Source organism: Vigna unguiculata, chromosome 5 (assembly GCF_004118075.2).
Source record: "Vigna unguiculata cultivar IT97K-499-35 chromosome 5, ASM411807v1, whole genome shotgun sequence".
Taxonomy (NCBI): Eukaryota; Viridiplantae; Streptophyta; class Magnoliopsida; order Fabales; family Fabaceae; genus Vigna; species Vigna unguiculata.
Genome location: NC_040283.1, coordinates 42911416 through 42934999, shown reverse-complemented (window position 1 = coordinate 42934999; position 23584 = coordinate 42911416). Strand labels below are relative to the sequence as shown.

General features: G+C 33.2%; 3 protein-coding genes across 3 annotated transcripts; all 3 read left to right on the top strand.

Moving 5' to 3' along the window:
* Positions 1–5554: 5554 nt before the first annotated feature.
* On the top strand, positions 5555–7882 carry LOC114183791 (myb-related protein 2). Its single transcript, XM_028070931.1, has 7 exons — positions 5555–5728; positions 5811–6026; positions 6116–6192; positions 6324–6381; positions 6462–6546; positions 6666–6735; positions 6907–7882. Exons 2-7 carry the CDS (start codon positions 5816–5818, stop codon positions 7666–7668), a joined length of 1263 nt encoding a protein of 420 aa, XP_027926732.1. The 5' UTR covers positions 5555–5728; positions 5811–5815; the 3' UTR covers positions 7669–7882.
* Positions 7883–11309: 3427 nt separating this feature from the next.
* LOC114184236 (protein BIC1-like) lies at positions 11310–12011 on the top strand. The gene has a single exon (XM_028071517.1). It carries the CDS (start codon positions 11439–11441, stop codon positions 11814–11816), a length of 378 nt encoding a protein of 125 aa, XP_027927318.1. The 5' UTR covers positions 11310–11438; the 3' UTR covers positions 11817–12011.
* A 1719-nt stretch (positions 12012–13730) lies between these two features.
* Positions 13731–15835, top strand: LOC114182954 (60S ribosomal protein L10a). Its single transcript, XM_028069764.1, has 6 exons — positions 13731–13830; positions 13928–13986; positions 14202–14421; positions 14810–14975; positions 15250–15455; positions 15552–15835. The coding sequence occupies exons 2-6, from the start codon at positions 13982–13984 to the stop codon at positions 15603–15605; spliced, it is 651 nt and encodes a 216-aa protein (XP_027925565.1). The 5' UTR covers positions 13731–13830; positions 13928–13981; the 3' UTR covers positions 15606–15835.
* Positions 15836–23584: the final 7749 nt, after the last annotated feature.

The window sequence follows — 23584 nt, the reverse complement described above, 5'->3', positions numbered from 1 at the left end:
TTGAAAATATAAAAAGCAAATAATTATATATTTTTTTCACTCTTTATTATTTTTTTAAACCTTTTTTTAATTATTTTCTTATTTTTTTTTACATTTTTATTATTATTTAAAGGGTGTCAAGCAACAAAAATGAAGAAAAATATATTTGTTTATATATATATATATATATAATAATAGTAATAAAAGAAATTAACACTAACAAAAATTAGGAATGAATGAATCAAAAGATAAATAACATTTTACATGTGAGGAATGAAAAAACATATATTCTTGTAGCAACCCAAATGTGAATGAAGAACGCAAAAAATAATAAATTGGTAAATAATATTATCTCCCAATGCAGACTTTAGTTCTCTTCTTTCTATATGTCTCACTTTTTGGTTCCATACACTTCAACTCCGTTGTTCTCTTTCCTTCTTGAATCCAAATTCTCTACTAAGTTTTTTGGTGTTGTCCTCTGCTGAGTACTAAAAGTACAATATGTTGGTACTTGAAATAACTTTTTAATATACACTACAACAAAAATCGTCTTAGGCAACAACACAAAATTATGAGTTAAATCACAAAAATCGTGGGCTAAAGTTTAGACAACAAGTTTTTAGGCGTAGTTTAGGTGAACGTAATTGTAGGTTATAGGCCACGATTTTCAGTAAGACAACAATTTTAAAATCGTTATTTAAAATTCTCATAAAAGGCAACGATTTTGGTGTACGTGTTTTTCAAAACTTCATATTTTTAACACTGTGAGTTCTTGACATCTTCAGTCTAAAATTAAAGGGAGGGAAGAAATTCAAATTTTTGCGTTTTTGGAACTGAGTTTTGCGTTTTCAGTCAAAAAAAGAGGGATGAAATATTTTCTAATATAAAAACTTTAATTTTCAATATATTTTAGACCACATTTTTATGGATTAGCTCACATCTTTTACAAGCAAGATTTATATAAATTAAAGTTTTTATGTTGCTTAAGATAGTTTTTAAGCCAAGTCTAAAAAAGTGTTGCATTTACTATATTCAGACCACATTTTTATACTCGTGATCTCGTTTAGTGTTGTCTAAAGTCATTTTTGTTGTAGTGATATTTAAAATTTTTAGAATCAATGGTCATCAAAGTATTTTGAAGGCATAGTAGAAGGACATCATAAGAAAACTCAGCACAGAATCCAAATTCTTCCTTCTTCTCTAAGTTTTTTTTGTTTTTCTCCTTTTTTTTCCAAAGAAATTTAGAACTTTCTTTTCCTTCCATCACTTCAGATTCATACACGGTAATACAATTGTAATCTTAACCTTGATTACAAATGAACAATATAAGGAAGAATTAGTCATAATGACAACATATTACGATCAAATTACAATCCAGTATTCAAGATATTGATTATAATTATTATAAAAGTATTATTTTTAATTATTAAAATCATATATTTCTCTAACTGAAAAATTCTAATGAGACACGTCATATAAATTGAATCATAGCATAATATTTTAATTATTATGAAGAATAATGTTTCTAATAATTAAACTTATATCTCCTCGAAAATCGGATATTTTAAAATATCATTTGGTCTTTGTGAGGAGTAAATAACAAGACCGAAGATATGAATAAAATTTTGAAATCATTAGAAATGGTCTGATAATTAAAGTAACTTAATTTTTTTTTCTGCTAAAATTAAAATTTGAAAATATAAAGAAAGAATATTTCACCTTTTTCTTACTACCTACCATTAACTAAAAACTTTTTTTTAAAACCAAACGTATTTATAGGGCAAATTTGGATGTTGATACTCAATCTATGTTAAATTTGTTGTCATGTCAAATCTAATTTAATCATATATTATAATATTCTCATATAGCTATTTATATGATCAAACCAAGTATCATCTGATTATAAAGCTGATGATATGAATTGAAACTAGGACAATCCCATCACACAAAATAATGTAAAAAAAGGAAAAAAAAAAGTGGAAAAGGTTCTGGAATTATCGAAGTGGGAAACACCAATTAATTAGCAGGGAAACAGTCCAATGTCAACCAACAAGGTCACTTCTTAGAAGAAAAGTGAAAGGCAACCTCAAATTTTGTTAAAACATCTAAACATAGCAATTCCCATAATAGATATCAATACTAAGGTGTTGGTTGTCACAATGTATGCTACTGAAAAGCATCTGATTACAATTAGTAAAAAGATAGGTAGGGAAGTGAGAATCCATTTTTTGTGGCTTCTGGAGAAGAAGAATAACATAATTCTTTACTTGAGAATATAATATAAGGGCTTTAATCTAAATTAAGATTCTCATATTCTCATTCTCAAGAATCTTTGAACTTTCCTTTTCCCTTCTTTATTTTTTTTTCTCTCCCTTTTCCCCTCTGGGAATAGCATTCCGTGGTCATTTCTCGCTTTTCATTTCAACCAATGCCATCATGTGTGCTCAACCAAACCACTCTCAAGAAATGGTTTTGGTTTGCTCATGATTGACCATTTATTAGTCCACAACTTCATTCTCACCGTGTCTGTCCTATGCCTGTCAGAGAGGTCAATACCGTAGATTGACGTTATTTCTAGTCGATATGAAATTTTCAACGCATATTTCTTACATTTAAATATATACATCTCAAACACGTAACTAGATATTAATGAGTGATTCTATAGTAATTCAATAGTGAATGGAACAATAGATCAAACAAATAACAGATTTAACAGATTTTGGTAAGATAACTTTAACATGTAAAAACATAATGGAAATGTATATAAACCAAGAATAAAAGTTAATGTCCCATGTCACAGGTTGGGCATCTCCATATTGCAAGATAAAGCCAATGGGATACTACTAGAAAGAGATAAGTACTCCTCGGTTCTGTACAAGCACATACTCTTTAAAGATTCGAAAGACTTGAAAGTAGCAAGGACAGTTTGGCAGCACCAAGTAAAGATGAATATCATTATGGGAAAAACAGTTCCACACAAGAATGAGCATGGTATCAAAGCTGCAAAAACAAAGTTATGCCATAAATGGATTTGGTTTTGAAGGCTTTGCTGCTTTCTGTGATTATATAAACACAAACTCAAACAGTCAAAGAAAGTGGTACCAACAAATTATACATGGTTAAATCTCATTGCATAAAGAAAAACCAGTCATCATTGACTCCTACGTACAGAACCTCTAATTGCATGGTCAACAATGATATAAAACTAATCAAGCTATATGCAGAACTATATACTAATTGGTAGATAGAAGCAACACTAAAAAAAGATGAACGTAAAGGTTAGTTTCCTTTATTCTCTGCCAATAACATCTTCATTTTGAATTTTTCTATGCTTATGTTCTTTTCACTGTCACCTGAGAGTATAATGTTAAACATCTCCGTATTTTTGCAATGGGATACATTCTAGACTAAGATAAAGTAGACCGTGAAGACTTGTTAATTATGAGTGTTTTTTTTTTTTTTTTTTATTTCTGATGAGTTTTTAAGTCTTGTTTTGGTGCTCAAGAACAACTTCAAATAAATAATGCTCTTGCCAAGTGGTTATAGGAAGTCCATCTAAGGAGCAAATTCGATATCAAGATTGGAAAAAGTACCAAATCAATCCTCTTGCTCATATTATTCCAATCCACATGCAAGAAAACTACTTAGGAACTCAGCTTTAACTTTGTCTAAAGTCTCTCGGGATTCTCCTGGCAGCATTAAATATTCTCAAAAATCAGAATCAAGAACAAGAACAAGGAGAAGTGATATCAAGATACTGTTCAAGGAATCTTTGCGGTTTAGCCTATTTATTTCATTGTTTCTATAAGTTCTCCATAAAATGTCCATCTTACATGCAACACCTGATAAATGGATATCACCAAATCATATAAGGTCTGCAAATTATTGGAAGTTCTAAATCGAATAGAAATAAAACTAATTTATAGGTGCAAGCTTCACTTTATAAGACGGTTTTATAAGAGTGTATTAGGTTTAATTCCACTTCTTAACATAATATCAAAATTATGTGTTAGAATTTATCGAAGTGAAATTTGTTGTTGAGGGGTGTGTCTACTCTCACATTTGTGTTACGTACAGCTGGCTGTTTCTTGTATTTATATACATATATTATGCTGTAATTTGTTGTGTATTAGCTGTTAATAATATAATTGTTATTGGTGGATTTTTAATGAGAGTACTACACCACTTACCCTTAGAGCACAGTGTGCAACACTAAGCTTAGTTGTTTCTTTTCCAATTGAATAATGGAGATTTGCATGCACTTGACACATGCATTGCCTGAGGAAAGCGTGGCTTTAATTAAAACTGAATCGGATTCTAATACATTTTGTAATGATTTTGGTAGTGGGTTAACATGGTATATGCCATTTAATGAAAGGAAAGTTCTCCATGGATAAGAACAAGTTTATAGAGGAAAAAAGTTAAAAGTGGGTGTGGTAACATAAGGAATGACAAATGTACCTATTCTTACACAAGAATCAGCTACATTAACCATGGTACAAGTCAAGGGCAAGGGAAGTGGTCCTATGCAGTAGTACTGTGTTTAACCAAATGCAAGTATAAAAGCAAGTACAATTCTTCTATCTTTCCCTTTTTATCAGGTCCCTCCTACTTAGGATTCCAGAGGATGGGGCCAGAGGTTTTGTGCCAAAGAAAGAATGAAAAGTTCAGGGTCCATCTTCCTTATATTTTAAACGGTGCAGGCTGAATAAGTACCAAACTTATTGAAGGAGACAAAACAGAACGTATTCTTATTCTATTCCTTACCTCCAAACAGTTCCATGAGAAACAAGCATCTTCCACAATTATTTTTAACCTTCCTTTGCATGCTATGGTGCTCTAGTCAATGGAATCCTTCAACTGCAGTTAAGGCCTTCCTTCGTGTCTTTGTCTCAAAACTTTGCCAAAGATAAACCTTGCCCAACCTCATATATCATGCTACTAAAGAACTATGTATGTACATTAAGAAAGGACTTGTAAAATGGCAGCAAGATCAAGGTTTGGAACAACAAATTTAGGCTTCTAAGTTCTCAGAATCTTCCTCTAAAACAAAAATAATGGCTGTTCCAAGTCCAGAGGGATATCAGATTCTCCAGAACCAAGTCAGAAGAAAAAGGAAATACTCCTTCAAATGTGAGCATACGATTCCCACTTTTTACCTGGCAAACGAATAAAAATGCATATTGGGTTAAAATTTGAAGGATCAGTTCTGGAACCTAATGCAGTTTACAAATTGATATTTGCAGATAACTTTTTTTACATATCTAAATATTAAAAATGTTTTTGAATTATATGCAATTCCTGCATAATGTGTGTGGAAAAAAGGTTGTGCATGAAAAAAAAAATAGACTATTTCCGAAGCTTTATTGCTGAGGAACTCAAATGGAAAGCAATATCTGAGAATGGAAAATGGAACTAGAAAATGGGGTCCATTGGTGAACAAAAGTAGGAAAGAATAATATCTAATTTTCAGGTCACCGCACAAGGATTAAGTTGGGTTTTCTATTGGTTCTATCCAAGATTCCATTGGATTACCAGCTCCCTCCAGCTCTCTTATAAATACCAGTTTCAGCATGCTTTCCACTGAAGAGAAGTGTGATAGGAAAAACAAGACAAGCACATCAAGCATTCAGAAAGTATCTTATTTGTTAGTACCAGGGCTTGTAACAATTAATCTTGAAACTAAAGCTTCTTCTAGTTTCATCTTCCATAGGTTGAAAGTGATCAAGAGAATACACAAGTCATCAAGGTAACTACATAACTGGTGTTCAGCTCTAGAAACTAAGTTGTTAGTTTTTATGTTACAGGGTGCTTATAAGTGGCTTTTGTAGGTGGAATGTACCCTCATCACCAACACCAAGGAAAAAACATTCATTCTTCTTCCAGAATGCCAATCCCTTCTGAGAGGCACATGTTCCTTCAAACAGGAAATGGGTCTGGAGATTCTGGACTTGTGCTTTCAACTGATGCTAAACCAAGATTAAAATGGACAGCAGATCTTCATGCCAGATTTATAGAAGCAGTCAATCAGTTAGGAGGAGCTGACAGTGAGTACACAAGTCACCTTGTGGATCATCAAATCTTGAGGATCATAGAATTTTAGTTCACTGATGCAATTACAATATTTCTATTGCAGAAGCAACTCCAAAAACAGTAATGAAACTCATGGGAATTCCAGGGCTTACCTTATACCATTTAAAGAGCCATCTTCAGGTGCGTGCATCGTTACATCAGTACTTGCAAACCATTTTGAATTTTGCATTCAAAAAGCTACAAACCAAGAATTCATTTTTCCTTCTTAAACTTGTCTGGTGCAATTACTGATATTTCCTTTTTGTCATCAGAAGTATAGATTGAGCAAGAATCTGCATGGACAAAGCAACAACGTGACACACAAAATGAGTAAGATACCAATCTCTTTCATTTTCTGATCTACTAATGAGCCATAGAGCTCTTATTGATGGTTAAAATTACCTTAACAGCAACAAGTGCAACAACTGGGGAGAGACTTTCTGAAACCAGTGGGACTCACATGAACAAATTAAGCCTTGGACCGCAGGCTAACAAGTAAGAAAACTAAACATTTTTCACATGCTTCATGTAATCTTGTTTAACATGACATGGACATTCAGTTGCTTAAATATTTTGTAGTAGTGATGCTAATTTTCAGTGCCTTTTTTATCCAGAGATCTGCATATAAGCGAGGCACTGCAGATGCAGATTGAGGTGCAGAGAAGACTCAATGAACAACTTGAGGTGAAATCTAAGTGGCAACTTACTAAGCTTGCATTTTCCATTCCATATTCATATAAATAAATTAGTCTATGCACTAATGTTTAAAGTGTTTTAATTTGTCATCCAAATATAAACTATTGTATATCCTAAATTTATTAACTTTTACAATAACTACCTTAAAAATCTTATCAGGTACAAAGACACTTGCAGCTTAGGATTGAGGCACAAGGAAAATACCTTCAGTCTGTGTTGGAGAAAGCACAAGAGACTCTTGGGAGACAAAATTTGGGAATAGTGGGACTTGAAACTGCAAAAGTTCAACTGTCAGAGCTGGTGTCAAAAGTGTCATCTCAGTGCCTTAACTCAGCATTCTCAGAGCTGAAGGAATTGCAAGGATTTTGCCCTCAGCAAACACACACCAACCAGCCAAACGATTGCTCAGTGGACAGTTGCCTCACATCCTGTGACAGATCACAGAAGGAGCAAGAGATTCAAAATGGCTTCAGACACTTCAGCAGCCATGTGTTCATGGAACAAAGGGAAGCCACAGAAGCTCCCAACAACCTTAGGAACCGTGAACTCAATTGGTGTGATGATGGGAAAAAGAACACCTTCCTTGCCCCATTGAGCAGGAATGAAGAAAGAAGAAACTTTGCCGCTGAAACCGGTCCTGGCAACTTATCCATGTCCATTGGACTTGAAAGAGAAACAGAAAACAGAAGCAGCATGTATCCTGAAAACCTAATCACAGAAAACCAATCAGAAGGTGAGTTCCAGCACCGGAACAGAATCAAGACAGAAACAATGAAACCAGTAGATGAAAAAGTTTCTCAAGATTATAGGATGCCAGCTTCTTACTTTGTAGCAGCAAGATTGGACCTAAACAACCACGGAGACAATGAAGCTGCAACCACTTGTAAACAACTGGACTTGAATAGATTCAGTTGGAGCTGAAAAGATAGAAGAAAAAAAAATACAGTTATGCTTCTTCAAGATTTGATCAGCGTAAAAGAAGAACAGTAGGAACAATGTTGTTAATTGTTACTACTATACAATATCAGCTGCTCTTTCCTTCACCATAGATAAGTAATTTTTAGCGAAATGAAATAAGAACAAGACCAGTGATCAAATTTGTAAACAATCATTAGGAAGGTAATAGTTCCAGCAACATTCGGTTTTGTTCTGCTTTATTCACAATTCAACAGCATTCAAAGAAGTTAGTAACATGCATTATTCTCGAAAATAGCGTTAATCTCAGATGCATGCATATAGATCTTAGGTTATTTTAAATTCTGAACTGTTCAACATGAAAAAATCAAGATCTAACCCTGAACCGCATTAATATTTCGAGAACCTCTCTGTTGCGGCGTAACACAAAAATAAACTTTTAACATTCTTACATTTTGCCAAATATATTAAAAAACTTATGAATTATTCAAAATAATTTTAGAATGGTAATTTCACATGATCCAAAATTAATTTTTAACTATTCCTGGTATCTCAAAATTTTCCTTAGTAATATTTTTTATCACAATTTCTTTGTTTTTGTTGAAGCGCACTTAGTGAGCTGAAGGAAAAAATGGAAGAGAAGACGTGAATGCAGTGAAGGCAACTTCTTCAGTAGCTCCATAATTTCAACCTGTCTCACAATTTTTTCTCTTACGAAGTGTGGAATGTAAAATTTATATTTTAGATTGTATTTTGAACATATTTTTCATTTTTATTTTGAAATATATAATTTAAAATATAAATTTTTATATTTTAAAATATACGATCTCTAAAATAGATAGTATATTTTAAAATGCATTTATATTTTAAATTATACAAGAATGTGTTTTTTATTTTATGTTTCAAAATGTGTAATTTAAAGTATATTTTTTATTTTATACATTTCATTTCAAATAAAAATATATGTATTTGGAATGATTAAATATGTTTTTGTTTCCTTAACTTTTAGTAAAAATTGGAAATAGTTTCTCTTCGAAACTTTAGACCAATTTAATCTCGCATATTTAGAAATGTATGAATTTAATCCTTTTAATCAAATTTTGTTAAGTTTATTTGATGTTTCAAATACATTTCATGATAATATTTGAGTTGCTTGTACTTTGACACATTTTAACTTTAATATTAAGTCAAATATTATTATAAAATACGTTTGAAACTTTAAAAAAATTTAATAAAATTTGAATAAAAGGAATAACTCCACCATATTTAAGAGTTGGAGATTAAATTGGACTAAAATTTTGAATAGAGACTAATTTTAATTTTCAGTGAAAAGTTAAGGGGACTAAAACCATATTTTGAATTATGTACTGAAATAAAAAAAAATGAAAATACAGATTGAAATTATAAAAATGCAGGAAGAAGCTGCATGTAGTGAAAGGTGTAGAAAAGAGCTGAAATAATTGACTCATTCAACCGATAGGCCCAAACCCACAAGTTTCAAGTGTTTGGGGTCAAATAATGTTTTTTTCATATCTTATGGTCAGAAGTATTTGTTTGCAGTGAATGCTATGCTATTATTATTATTATTATTATTATTGAAAAAAAAAATCCATACACATGAAACTCGATTACATTTAATTGAGGACATACCTAGAATATTGGCACGTTAATTAGGTGTTAACAATATTGACAATAACTTCGCCCTCCGATCATTTTGGTCCTTAAGATATAAATTGATTATATATATATATATATATATATATATATATATATATATATATATATATATATATATATATATATATATATTCCTAGAGACTTAGTTTATATGACAAATTTTGAACTCAATTGAAAAAAATGACATTTTAACCTAAAACTTCATATTAAAGAATGCACTTCAGTACTTTATTTCTTCCATTTGTTTCCTTATACACTTGAAACAAATTGTCAGAATTTTTTCAACTAAATTTTTTTATCTTCGAATTTGCATGTAACAAAGTCTGGTTTAACTATTGTTAAATATATAACACGATTAATTTATACAAACAAGTGCGTGTATTTTTATTTTTATTTTTTATCAAGATGAAAGTGTGATGCATTGTTTTGTAAAAGAGAAATCTGCAAGACTGAGATAAAAGTAGTTTCTACCAAGAAAAGCTCAAATTTATTTATTTTTATGCAAGTATTATATATAATATTATAACCTTGATATTATAAACACTTTAATTTTGTTAAAAGAAATGTGTTTTAGTAGTGTAATTTTTCTATATATCTTGATCATCTAATCTCAAGGAAATAAGGAAGAACTAATTTCATACTTGTTAATATATATATATATATATATATATATATATATATATATATATATATATATATATATATATATATATATTTTTTGATACTCAAAAAATTATCTGACAATTCACTTTTAATTAGGAGTAAAATAGTAATAAAAATATGTTCCAATATTTTGACTAGAAGTTATAAAAAAAAGCTTTATAGTTATATGCTATTAATACCAATGGACTATAATGAGTAGAGGTAATTTACTTGAAAAAAATAATATTAATAAGATTTGAGTTTAATTCCAATAAATTACACAATTTTTAATCTAAGATTTAAAATAATAAATTTATAATTTTTTTATATGTTATTTAACTTTCTTATTTTTAATTTTATTTGGTATGGAATTTAACTCACAACATTTTTAATTTTATTTGATATGGGATTTAATTCACAATTGCATTCTCAGATTCATTGTAGGTTTAATTCTTGTTAATATATTTTCACCTGTGTATGGCAATTTAAAAGGCAAACACAGGCACATGTTTAATCTCCAACTTTATATCGCAACTTTTCTAAAGTAGATATGTAAGTACAAGTTGTTCCCATTTTTTTGTTTTGTTTTAGAATAACAATAGAATTTTGATTTATTTATCAATCCCCCAAAAATAATGAAGGTTGATAAATAATATTTATTTGTGAAGAAGACAAATATGAAAGGAAGAATTAAGAAGTTTGAATGAGATGGGCGAAGTCACATAAAGGTGACAAATGTGGAAATGGAGATTGAAAAACGTGGTGCATCTTCCATAGCATAAAGAACAACACAATAGAAGAAAGTACATGGTAAATGGTGTAATATTAATTTTGAGGAGGACCTAATGCCAACCCTGTGAAAAAAACCCCAAAAATATCTGGGTGGTTGGCCTCTTCTCATCCATGTCCACATCTCTCTTTCAACAAATCAATTCCATTAAAAAACTACGACAACGCAAATTAAAGCACCCCAATCTTCATACTTTTCACGATGCATGTCCACCTCACAATAATAACTCTATGCAATAAACCACTCTCCACCAAGTCTAAAATCTCTACATCCTTCTTTCGTTTCTCAGCTACGTATACGTTAGGACAAAACCACACGATCCATTTTTTAGATTTACACACCGAAGAGACATAACACTGATAAGACCTGAACTCTACCGTATAAGATATTGATACCACTTTGAATCTAAAATTTGAAAACAATAATTTATAAGTCTTTATTCTTATAAAATACTCTACTTTCTTATTTCTAACCAATATAAAAATTAGACCGGCATTTTCTTTTGGGAACCTGCGAGAGACCATCACAAAGGCATGACGTGTACTATAAAACACCCACCCAATGTCATTCATTGAATCATTGCTCACTGTATACCCTTCCTTTCTCTTTCTCTTCAATTATTTCATAAACCCTCTTGGCTTCTCAACAACTGCAACCACTCTTGTCAATGGAAGGAAACGATTTGTCCCACGACATTCCTGCATGGAGGAGTTCAAGAAAACCCGTCACTTCCCAAAGATCTACGAATGAGATGCTCAAGAACAGCACTGAAGATGATGATAAGGTGAAGGAGCATAGTGAGAAGAATATTGGTAGGGTTGATGCAGAAGAAACGGGGCGTGAGAAGCTGAAGAGACTCCGGGAAGAGGTGATGATGGAGAAGGTTGACATACCAGAAGATTGGGGCCAAGAGCAGAAGTTGAAGGATTGGATCGACTATACTGTGTTTAATGCATTCCTTGCTCCTCATAGCTTGATTGTGTCTGCTCGTGATTCCCTTGTTGCTAATGCATGCAAAGCAAAGTCACCAAGATTAAGGATCTGAAGTTCTTCCTCATGTTTCCTTTTTCACTATAGCTATCAGTATAGTTGTTCTTAATATTCCCATGTTATGACTGGAATAATGTGTTTTTAAGATTCACATATGCTTGGATCTTTTTCTCATATTCTTTCTTGATCTTGTTAGTTCAACCATTTATGTTCAGATTAGCTAATGCATATGAACTTTTAAACATGACAATAGATATAATATAATATGTATTTTAGTTTTTCTTTATATATATATATATATATATATATATATATATATATATGTGTGTGTGTGTATGTATATGCATGTTTATTTAGTCCACTTTTAGGAGTTGCTTATGACCTATTTATATATATATATATATATATGCAAATTGCAAACAGGCTCCCCTTGTCATTCAATGTTGAAACTGGTTTTTACAAGTGGAAATTTAGGGTAAACTTTTATAGATTTTCACAAGTCCAATTTCAATAATGTATTTGTGAAGAACATATATAATATAATGAAGTATTCAAAAATTCAAAGGAGAGATGTCTTAGATCTCAGTGATATCATTCTTGATTTGATTACTGGATATCATAATATTATTGTCTATTATTCTAGGTTTTTTGAGATTACATCTTTCAGATTAATTACTACATTTAAACTATTGTTTATTTTAGAATTTAATTGTTTCATCATCTGAATTATTTAAAGAAGCTTGGATGTTAAAAGAGAACTGTATATTTTAATTATCTTCATTGAAGTACAATTCATCTTTAAAACCTCATTTCTATCTGACAAGTGAGAATTTCGGCCTTAAATTTCTTGAAATAATATTGTTCGGATCCATTATAGGATTCAAAAACCTGAAATATTAATTATTAATTCAATGCATATGACAAAATTTATTAGTTTGGCACAAGTTTTTAAAGTAAAGTTAGAACCATATATTAAAAACAAGCAAACTGGTTCATGTTCCTATAGACTGTTTCTGTGACCTATTTCCCCTAAAATTCCACATTTATAGTCGATAGTCAACATGTTCATTCGAGTTCAGATTCTCTACTGATTTTTTTGGTATTATCTTTTGTTTAGCATTAAAAATATACTGTGTTGATATTTTAAATATTTTTTTAATATATTTTAAAACGTCAAAATTAATGATAATCAATATATTATGAATATATAATAGAGGGACAATACAAAAAAACTCAACAGAGAATCCAAATTCTGTTCTTATATATACAATTTCTTCATTTGTGATTATGAAATTCAAATCTCCTCGTTTCATGCAGAATGCAATGACAGGGTATATCCATTAGATAGATAAAAAATGAGATTTTTTTTTTCAATCATGTTCAAAAATATAGTCATATAATTTCCTCCTTCTTAATTATACTTGAATTTTATACAATAGTTAAGTTGCATTATGTGTGGATTTAATGGTGGCGTAGTTTTTATTTCATATTTTTAAAAAATAAAAATAGTTAAACTACATAGAATATTTCACTACATTTCTTTGCGTCACATATATACTTAGAAAATCAAGACAGTAAAGCTTATTGGAATAGTGGAAAAAACCTTAAGCAATTTGTGTGAGATTATAACAAATTAAAACTAAATTTAATCCTCAATCAGTTTATAACGTCGGTATTAATTATTTTATTAAGTGTTTCAAGGACACAGTCATATAAATATAGTTTTTCAGCATTTGATATTCGACATACAAGTACTTATTTCAGTAAATAAATGCATAAAATACTTAAATATAAACAAAAATTAACTATTTTCTTTAGCATCTTAAGAGAATATTCGTAACAGGCAAAAAATTCATCCAATAGCAAGAAAACAGAAAAAGAAAAGGACCTTAAGTCCAGGACAAACATCTTTTCAAAACAACAATAATTTACCAATATTTACCAACACTGTCTTATAGAGCCCATTTCAAATTTTTATAAATTAGGCCCAGCCCAATCCATATCCGTCAATGGCTGCTATATACTTCTTTCTCTGCCTGCTCCAAACCCTAGCTAGGGTTTCGCCTCCGGTACTTTCTCTATTCAGAAGAGTACTATTGCATTTTCTTCTACTTTCTTCATTTATTCCAATTCTCACTTTCTTCTTCTCTGCAATTTTTTTGGCAGCTCTGAGATCTGTAGCCGCCAAGCCGTTGAGTTGGAAAAAGACCAAGTCTCACAATGAGGTATTCATTTTCATGTCTTCTAATTGTCAATGTTCATAATTTTGTGGCCGTTCAGCTGTTTTATGGGCAATGTAAAGTCCCTGGTCGTTTTTCATTGATAACTTATGTGTACTGTGTGCGGTGATACTGTTAGTTGATATCGTTTGATGAAATTCGGGCGTTTGAATAACCTATGCTTTGTGGTCTCTAATTTGGTTTGGATGTTGTCTGTGTAGTAAGCTTCAGAGTGATGCTTTAAGGGAGGCTATCACTGGAATCATGGGTGATTCCAAAGAGAAGAACCGAAAGTTTGTGGAGACTATTGAACTCCAAATTGGGCTGAAAAACTATGATCCCCAAAAGGACAAGCGTTTCAGTGGCTCTGTTAAGTTGCCTCATATTCCTCGCCCCAAGATGAAAATTTGCATGCTTGGAGATGCCCAACACGTTGAGGAGGTAACTAGTAGTTCTAATCTACCAACACTTTTGTGAGATTTTCAATTAGATGCAATACTTTATATTCTAGAAATTTCGGAGATTCAATCGCGTCTTCATTTTAGTAGTACATATTTTACATTAGTTGTCACTTTTGCTGCATGTTTATAGAAACTTTGATTGTCCTGCTTATTTTATTGCTTTACAAACCGTTGGTTTCATTTTTTTTATTTGGCGGCTAGTTTTTATAATTATTCTCTGTATTGATTGCTCTTCTCGAATTACCTAATCGCAACTCAAGAGGAGAAATTTTGTTCTTTTTGCTCTGATAGTGCTTTGTTCTACAGTTGTAATTCAATATTTTTGCTGCGTGGTCTGTTTTGTTAATGTCTATTATTCAAATCTGCAGGCAGAGAAGATAGGATTGGACTACATGGATGTTGAAGCCTTGAAGAAGCTTAACAAAAACAAGAAATTGGTGAAAAAGCTAGCTAAAAAGTATCATGCGTTTTTGGCCTCTGAAGCCGTTATCAAGCAGATTCCTCGTCTCTTGGGACCTGGTCTCAACAAGGCAGGCAAGTTTTCTTCTTTTTGAGAGTTCTTCTTGATTTGCTTATGTTTTCACCATTTTATTTCAGAACTTGCTTCTTATTTGTTAATTTCCTGTCACATTGTGCTCTGTTCTTAATGTTTTTTGTCATTAGCTGTGTACAGATCATTGAACTGACTGTTCATCCTCTTAAGCAAGCTCTTACACTCCCTTTCTATGTTGCTTTGCTTTTTTGTTATATTTTTATTTTCATGCCAATGTTGCTTTAGCTGATTTAGATTTTTTGACTGGCTTTGCAGGGAAGTTCCCCACACTTGTGACTCACCAAGAATCTTTGGAGTCAAAGGTTAATGAGACTAAGGCTATGGTTAAATTCCAGCTTAAGAAGGTGCTCTGCATGGGAGTAGCCGTGGGGAATGTTAGCATGGAGGAAAAGCAAATCTTCCAAAATGTACAACTGAGCGTTAATTTCCTTGTGTCATTGTTGAAAAAGAACTGGCAGAATGTGAGTAGTCTCCACTCTTAAATTGAGTAAAACTGATGCATTGTTGACTTTTGTATTACTTTCAATCGTCTGAACGTAATCTGTTTTTGATTTCAGGTTAGGTGCTTGTATCTGAAGAGTACCATGGGGAAATCATACCGTGTCTTTTAAGTGTTTGTTCTTAAATTCAGTGAATTTCTGATCGCACTTGATATATTGTCGTGATAGGTTGGACAGGATTTTTCATTGTTCTACAGTTTTGTTGGATGAGTATTTTTTGGTTAGTATTCTGTGTTATTGACGTGTGTTTCAAGTGCTTTGCAAGATCGGATAATTTAAGCGGTGCTAATTTTAAGGTACCCGTGTTTTTTATTTATACAACATGCGCATTGGCCCGTTAATACCCGAATCCTATGATTATATCTGACGGCAGCAGCTGCCTGATTAAGGTTTGAATCAGCTTTTAGATACGATACTTTTGAAGTAAGAATTAGTTTTAAACCCCTTTGAATGCTATTTTGGATATGTATATACATAAATTTAGTAATGGTAGGTGAAAATGATCCCTAGTTTTCCAAATCGTGTATTAAATGCTTTTTGAGCGTGATAGTCTGTGCATTTGATTTTAAATAAATTAGCAGTAATTTATAATTTGTTGCCCGATTTAGGCTAGTCTAATTTTTGCACTAATGTTAAGATTTAATAAATAAATTATTGTTCATGATTTGGAACTATAACATGCTCCCTAACAGTGAAACCTGTTTCAAGCTAGAGTAATATTGATGGCCAAGGTTATCTATTGATGTAGGAGAGGTCAATTAGGACTAAATCCATCATTCCACTTTAATTTTTAAAAAATTTTTATGTGTAAATGAACCGTGTATTCGTTTTCCTATATTGTTTATCCCTAAACAACATCATCCAAAACAAAGCCCTTTTCCTTTGCGCTCTACCTAATTGTCATTGTTTTTACCTTCCGAATTTATGGCGTGGTCTTTCGAAGAGATGTTAACTCACTATTTTTTCCGAAGTTGTTAGCAACTTTATTCTCAGAACAAAAGCCGTTATGTAAATACAGTTTTCTTGTGTTTTAGCTATTATTTTATAATTGAATCTAATGTTCCTTAATTATATAATTGAAACACTAATCTTGATTAAACATGTCATAATAATAATAATAATAATATGGAGCGAGACCGATGTAGAAAGAAGACCATGCGTATAGTAGAAAGTGTGGGTCGATCTCGATGGCCCATAAACAATTTTGGGATTTTGTCCTTTAGCATTCCAACCAGTGCCTGCTGCACCTCATATTTTCTCTTACGTAGTCTCATAGTTTTGTGAAAGGACTCTTTTACCCTTTCTCCAATTGGGGATGAAGGGGGTGCTACGAGAGAGGAAGAAGAATGTGGCTGCTGCTATGAAAGAGAAAAGAGGACCCTCTGAAGGGAGAGGAAGGAGTAAACGGGAAGGAGAAGGAGTTAATGTAAGGTTTTGTTTATTTTTTGAGTAAGGATAAATTTGTCTTTTCACATATCTCTGGGGATGCAAGGAGCAAATATGGGGTTGCAGGAAGCACTGGCATAGGACTTCAGGTTCGTTACAAGCCCAATAATATAAAGCACAAGTATATGATCGAGTACTACCGGCCCATAACTAAATGAATATATTTAAGCAATCACTTCCATTGTTTTTGTTGTCTTTTTTTACTAGTTTCTTTATGACTATAAAATGTGTTTGTTTATGAATAATAGCATAGTACTTTTTCTCTGTTTTCCTATCAAAAGACTTGGGATTTAAATAATTGGTAGAAAAAAATGGTTTGTCATAAGCTGAATTCAACCCCTAATAAATAGACCATTGAATCAATGGTTATATCTACCTAACAACCGAAAGTTAAATGATGGTTATAGGTGATATAGACGGTGGCGGACACCTACAGTTATTTGAAAGTTTGAGAAGTAATCAATAATCATTGTCACCAAATCATTTTAAGCAAAATTAGTTATCTGTTTGGGGTGAGAAGGAGTTTCATCATGCAACTGTCCTTAATTATTTGTTTATGCCAAACAGTGTCTATCATTTTAGCCAAATAAAATAAAGTGTGTAAGGAGTGAATTAACGTGTTAGTGTCAAACTTTCCATAAGCACACATGTCAAGCTCAAGTTCAAAACAGCGTTCTGTGGTGAGTTTACGGAACGCACGTTCTCACATCACTACCAACTTTTAGTTAACAGAGACGTCCTCATCTCAGTCACCAAAATCATTTCCTACATTACAATAATAATTATGTGTCTAATCATACAATTTACACACATAATTCTCCTTTTAAGTTTTAAGTTCTTTGGATGTAGGTAACTAATTGATGTAATTAATGTATTTTTTTTCTGCTTCGACGATATTCGTTAATTTGAAGAAAAAAGTATGCATACAAAAGATGAAAGATGTTAATTGTTCTCTTTTCTTTGTCTAAGAGTAGGCCCTTTTGTTGTTGCAGTAGTTCATACATTCATAATAATTGTTGTGATAGGACAAAGTTTAGTTAAGCCCTAGTGGTCCTGGAGTTGATCATAGGTTAACTCTTCTTCTACCATTTTGAGTCTAGTTTATTTTTGAAAAACATAGCCTTTTTTAAATACATTATATACGTTAAACATACTTAAATATGATTCTCAAACTTATAAAGAAAAGATTAAATTATATATATGGTATTTATTTTCGTCAAGTTTTATTATTTTATTTATAATATTTTTTGTTTTTTCAATCATTCAAATTTTTGTCAATTTTGTTAAATTTGATCTTTTTTTAGTGCGGGTTAAAAATTAGCTGTAATGAATAGTTGTTGCCATGTATCACTTCGTGAATTTTTTGTTTTATTTTTTATTTTTTGAAAAAATATCCACCCAACAACGTATCACGTGTCAAAGTTAATATTTTATATTCAATTTGGTTTTTATTTTCGTTATGTTTGTTCAATTTAATCCCAATTTTGTTTAAAATTGAGCAATTTTATCCCTCTCAAAATTGATACCATATTTAATTTTTATATAAAAGTTATAATGATGTTTTTATTCAAATTCCCATTTTTATTAAATATTTTTTGTTTAAGGTTACAATTAATTTAAAATTATAATGAGAATTTTAAGGATGTGAACTAACACCATTGATATAAAATTTAAAATTAGTCCTTATCATTTAAATTTTTGTTCTAATTTTAAACAAATTGTAATCCTAAACCAAAATATTTAATAAAAATGAACATATTAATAAAATATCATTATAACATTTATATAAAAACTAAATTTGGTGTTAATTTGGAGAGGGACTAAATTGAAAAAAAATTAGGGACCAAATTAAATATAAAACATTGACTCTGACATATGACACGTTGCTGGATTGACAGGTGGACTTTTTTTTTTTAAATTAAAAAAATATTTAAAAAATAAATTAAGTGACACCTGACAATCAATGTTCATTACTGTTAATTATTTAAACAGTGTTAGCAAAAAAAATCAAGTTGAACAAAATTGACGAAAATTATAACTTAATTAAACAAAAAAAAATATTAGGACTAAAATGACAAAACTAAACGAAAACGGGAATCAAATGTATATTTTAACCTTGTATTAATATGTCAATGTGTTTTGTAAAAATATTTTTATCCTATCTTAATATACTATAAATATTATGAGAAATAATTTATAAAATGGTTGACTTATATCAAAAGTATGAAAAACTCAAATGAAAGAGATGTAGTGAGAAACATGTAAATAAATCGTTACAACATAACGAGACATTGACACTAAAATCCAATGAATGTATTGAGACAATGCAAAATAACACAAAAAAAAAACATGATGGTTCTATATAGAAGAAAATGAAATTAAACTTAAAACCCTACACGTCAAGATCCAAAATTGGTTGATAAAGAAATATAGAAGGAAAATCCATTTTCTAATCATGGCCTTGCACACTCTCAGCTGATGGCCATTGATAACAAGATCAAATTAGTCCTTATCCTAATATTTAAGGTCAACAATAAACATAAATTTGTTCATTATCATAATTTAAGTTATTATCGTCGAGTTTTTATCCACAAATTTTAGAATTTAAGTCATAGACAAATATTTTTGTCGATAATGAATCCATTAGTAAAATTATTGATAATTTTGAATTTGTATTACTTACAGATTTTTTGTCGATAACTTGTGTGACAACCATTTTTGTTTATAAATTTTATCGGTAACTTATAACTCTTATTACCGACAAACTTTTTCGTTCATAAATTGAGTAAAACTTTTTCTACCAAGTATGATGATATTTTTATATATTAAGAAGAAATGGGTGAGAAGAAGAAAAGAAGAAGAAAAGAAAGAAGAGAAAGAGGAGAAGTAATGGTGACAAGAGTTGAGGGAGGAGAAAGAGAGAAAATAGGAGGAGGAGAAAGAAGAGGATGATGAACCAAGAGGACGGTTGGTGACGGTGGAAGGAAGAGAAAGAAGAAAACAAAAAGGGAAAATAAGAGGACAAAGAGGGGAAAGAAAAAAAACACAACTGTGATTTTTAACAATAAATTTTACCGACAATTAGAATTCAATAGTAATTACTGATGAATATTTACCAACGAATTTATTAATGGGTTTGCGGTTGTCGATAATTACCTTTGGGATCCATTAGTAAAATTTATTGACAAACATTTTACTCACATATTTATGACCGTTGGTAATTTGTGGTCAACTCAGATTACCGACGGATTGTGTCCATCAATATTAAACGTTTTTCTTGTAGTGATTCTCCTCGTATCGAGCATTAAATAAGCAAAAAATAAATTTAATTGTCATTTAATTAAAAATGCTTTTTTCAATGCTTAGTCACATTAAACAATACTCAGTAATGATCCACAATATGAAAAGTTGGTATTATGAGAACACTTTTATTATTTGGATGAAAACCTTCATCCATAAAAAAACATGATCAATCCACCTAAACACACAAAGACATATGTAACTTATATAAACTTATAATTAGTTAGAGGTGTCAATTTGGCCCAGTCCACAGGGTTTGGCCCTGACCCATGTGGGCTAGGGCCAAAAAAGCCCACATTAAAAATAAGCCCCCAACAAAGAAGTCCACAGGGCCAAAAACTCTACAAAAGCCCTGTGGGCCAGGGCCAACCCATGGGCTTTCATCTTCCACATGAAAAATATATTATTTTTTAAAATATATTACTATTTGTGGGACAGGCCCAACGAATCGGACAAGCACGACGACCCGAATAGGTCTAACGACTCGGACCTGCCCGACGACCTCGACAAGAACGACGACTCGAACGGGCCCGATGACCAAAACGGGCTCGACGACCCAGACAGACCTGAATACAGGACAAACCTGACAACACGGATGGCTCGATGACCTGGACGGGCCCAATGACCCGGACAGGCCCGACGAACCTAACAGGCCCTATGACCCAAACAAGCCTGATGACCCGAACGGGCCTGATGACTCGTATGGACTCGACGACCCGGACTGGTCTTACAACCCAGACGGGCCTGACGACCCAGATGGGACCGACGACACAGACATGCCCAACAACCCAGACGGGCCCGACGAGCCAGATGGGCCCAACAAGTCGGATAGGCCTAACGACTAAGACGGGCCATACGACCTAGACGAGCCCGACAACCCGGACGGGCTCAACAACCCGGACGGGACAAACGATATGAACAGGCCCGATGACACAGATGGGCCCGACGATCCAAATGAGCCTAATGATCCAGACAGGCCCAAAGACCCCAACGGGCCCGACAACCTGTATGGACCTAACGACCCAAACAGGCCCTACGACCCAGACGGGCCCTACGATCCAGACAGGCCCTACGACTTGAACGGGCTCGAAGACACATACGGGGTCGACGACCCAGACGAACCCGACAACCAGGACGGGCCCGATGACCTGGATGAGCCAGACGGGCCCAATGAATCGAACGGGCCCGATGAGCCGGACGAACCCGACGACCCGGACGGGACCGACGACCCAAACGGGCTCAACGACCTAGACAGGCCCGATGATCCAAAGATGTCCAACGACTCGAACGGGCCCGACAACTCGAACAGGTTGTCAGGCCCATCCGAGTTGTCGAGCGTGTTCGAGTCGTCGAGCCCGTTAAGGTCGTCGGGCTTGTTCGGGTCGTCGGGCCCATTCGGGTCATCGGGCCCGTTCGGGTCGTCTGACACTTCTTGGTCGTCGGGCCCGTTCAGGTCGTCGGGCCCGTTCGGGTCGTCTGGCACGTTCGGGTCGTCGGGCCCATCTGGGTCGTCTGGCTTGTTCGGGTCGTCGGGCCCGTTCTGATTGTCGGGCCCATTTGGCTCGTTGGGCCCGTTCGGGTCGTCGGGCCCGTGTTGGTTGTTGGGCCCGTCGGGTTCGTCGAGCCCGTTCTGGTCGTCGGGCTCGTTCGGGTCATCTGGGTCGTCGGACCCGTTCGAATTGTCGGGCCTGTTTGGCTCGTTGGGCCCGTTCGGGTCGTCGGGCCCGTTTTGAACGTCGGGTCCATACTAGTCGTCGGCCCGTTCGGGTCATTGGGCCTGTCTAGATCATTGGGCTCGTTCGGGTCGTCGTCCCGTTTAGATCGTTGGGCTCGTCTAGGTCGTAGGGCTCAGTTGGCTCGTTTGGCCCGTCCAGGTTTTCAGGCCCGTTTGGGTCGTCGGGCCCATCTTGGTCGTCTAGCCCGTCTGGGTTTTTGGGCCCGTCCGTGTTGTTTAGCATGTCCGGGTTGTCAAGCCTGTCCTGGTCGTCGGACTCATCTTGGTCGTCGGGTTTGTCCTTGTCATTGGGCCTGTCCTGGTCATTGGCTCGTCCGAGTTGTCGAGCCCGTCCGGATCATCAGGCCCGTTTGGGTCGCTCAACTTAATCTTTGACTCTGACTTAATGTAGTATTATTTGGGGGGCTAACCCATCTTAGCCCTAGCCCTAACCCACTAGAGAGGGGGCTTTGGGGGTCGGGACTTTTTTTTGGCCCCCTCATTTGGGGCCCCCCTAAAAGGGGGCTTTATGAAGAGTGTGTCAGGGCTGGCCCATGGGCTAGGGGCCAAATTGACACCTCTATAATTAGTATTGCAATCTTTTGTCAAGTGTTTTCTACAACACTCAAAGGAGTTTCCTTACAATCCTCACTACCTACAAACTCCATCAATTATTTTCTAATACTTATCAGAAATTTAAAGTTTTTATGCAACAAGGCAACCTAATGAAAAACACCAATTACCTACAAATATATTTATTAGTTCTTGGAGAGATTCACCGTTGCAATAATCAAGATATGCATTTGCAATAATAACATTGTCATTCACATAAGGATAACAAAATTATGAATTGTTTCCTTCTTTTATTATTTATGCATTAATATCCAAAATGCATGGATAAGTTGAAAGCATGAGCCACTAAATACATGCATTTGGTGATTTAATTAAATATTACACATATAACTAAACAAAACATCATGTCAAAAAGATAATGTCAATTTCAAAGATATTATAAAGACTATCAAAATAAAAGACATGATAATCAACTATACAAAAATTAACTTAAAAATAAAAATGCATTAAAACCCGTCATGTTCAAGAGTAACATGACATGAATACATGGAACTATCATTAAGATTGTAGTTGGCTTCACCTATAATAACAATACGATTTTTACTAAAAAAAAATCATGATCTTTAGATAAACCATAACACAATTTTTTTCTGATCATATTTAAAAAGTTTGATTCCTCCTATCACTTTTAGGAATAATAAACTTTGATCATTTCAAAATTACTTTTATGTTTACATTGCTTTCGCTTGACTATGGAGTTCAAAGCAACTAATTTGTTAGTCGTTTCTAATTTTGTTTCAACTTTGAAAAATTCATACAGAAATGTTACAGAAATGTTTCGTGTGTTATTTTTTTTAATCAAACTTGTTTAACATGTACCGTGGTATTCGTTCACTAGTGCCATATATTTTGTAATTTAGGAAGTATTTGTAGTTTTTTTATTCTGCAATTTCTATATTTAATTCAGGAGAACCGTATCTGCATTGTTTAAAAAAAATAACTAGGTGTGATATGTTTGTATTTTTATTAATTTAAAATTTCATATATATATATATAT